The sequence below is a fragment of the Etheostoma spectabile genome, chromosome 24 (genome assembly GCF_008692095.1).
Source record: "Etheostoma spectabile isolate EspeVRDwgs_2016 chromosome 24, UIUC_Espe_1.0, whole genome shotgun sequence".
Taxonomy (NCBI): Eukaryota; Metazoa; Chordata; class Actinopteri; order Perciformes; family Percidae; genus Etheostoma; species Etheostoma spectabile.
The window spans coordinates 2828263-2829490 of NC_045756.1; the positions used below are offsets into that span (position 1 = coordinate 2828263).

The 1228-nt window shown below is 43.2% G+C and overlaps 1 protein-coding gene across 3 annotated transcripts in view; it reads left to right on the top strand.

Moving 5' to 3' along the window:
* Nucleotides 1–1228, top strand: part of xirp2a (xin actin binding repeat containing 2a) — a 49102-nt gene that overhangs the window by 28112 nt on the left and 19762 nt on the right. For all 3 annotated transcript variants that reach the window (XM_032506077.1, XM_032506076.1, XM_032506078.1), the window contains one exon: nt 987–1147. In XM_032506077.1, the coding sequence (XP_032361968.1) occupies nt 987–1147 (161 nt within the window). The remainder of the gene's footprint in view (nt 1–986; nt 1148–1228) is intronic.

Below are 1228 nucleotides of genomic sequence, written 5' to 3' on the forward strand. Positions count from 1 at the left end.
GGAGTAAAAAGTACAATATTTCCCTCCGAAGTAGCGAAGTAGACGTAGCAAGTAACATGAAAAGAAAAGACTCAAGTACAAGTACCTCAAATTTGTACTTAAGTACAGTACTTGAGTAAATGTAGTTAGGGATGTTCCACCACTGGATAAAGATATAATATTAGTGGGCTAAGAGAAGTGTTATGATCGCTTGCTTTGCACAGCCATGCATGAACAGCATGTACTTTACCACTAAGCACTGAATCTCTTACTAAGCTCTCCAGCAGCAAGGCTGGATCCATGTGCATTTGAGAAGCAGCTGCTATAAGACTTTTCAATCAGTTTTGAGGAGGAACTTCTGTTGACCTCTTCTTTGATCTAAGGTCATGCTAGTATACATACATGTTGAGAAAATATGTATTAATCTATGGTGGGAAAAGTAGGAGGATTTCAAAATGTCTAAAGGTTGCGACGTGAGCACATAATGAGAAAGAACCATTTCTATTTAGGGTCTTATCATCCCACGGTGTTGCTGCCCAGAGAGAGAGAGAGAACATGCCAAGAGTTAAAAGGTCCGGTGTGGGTGTGTGTTCAGCCTTAATGGAGCTTTCTCTCGTCGCCTAATGATGCTTTGTAATGCAAAAAAGTCAGATATAAAATATGTTGTCTTCTCTAATTGGCTATCCGCAGGGATGTGCTGAGCATTAGGAGGTACCATACAGTAGTGCTTTGTGATTGATGAGAGTTCTGCTTCGATTTCTTGTCAACATTTGTTGCGGATTGTTTGCCTTAAAACATCTACAATGTTATCTATAAAGTATCATCTACAGCAAATATGAAGATGTGGGGATTGTTCTGATCATGACAGTTATGATCAGAAAAAGGCAGAAAAGGTCAAGTCACCAACTACATTGAGTGAATAGTATGTTTATTTCCTTGTCATGGAACATCAGTGTGATTATGTAATATTTTAGTAAGTTGAGGGTTATTTCTTTGTGTTTGTGTAGCTGCAGACAGCGCAGGTAGATCCACATCAGGACGTCCCAAGGACAGGGCCCCCAGCGCCGAGGACCAGGAGGACGAGCCGGTGTCGGTGAAAGAGCGGCTGGCGATGTATCAGGCTGCCGTGTCCAAGAAAGAAACCAGCAGCTCCTCCTCCTCCGCTGCGGTAAGACGATACTTCCTCATGGGTTTGAGGGGAGACGGCAGTGAGGACATGCAGGCAGCCAGGGAGACGGCAGTGAGGACA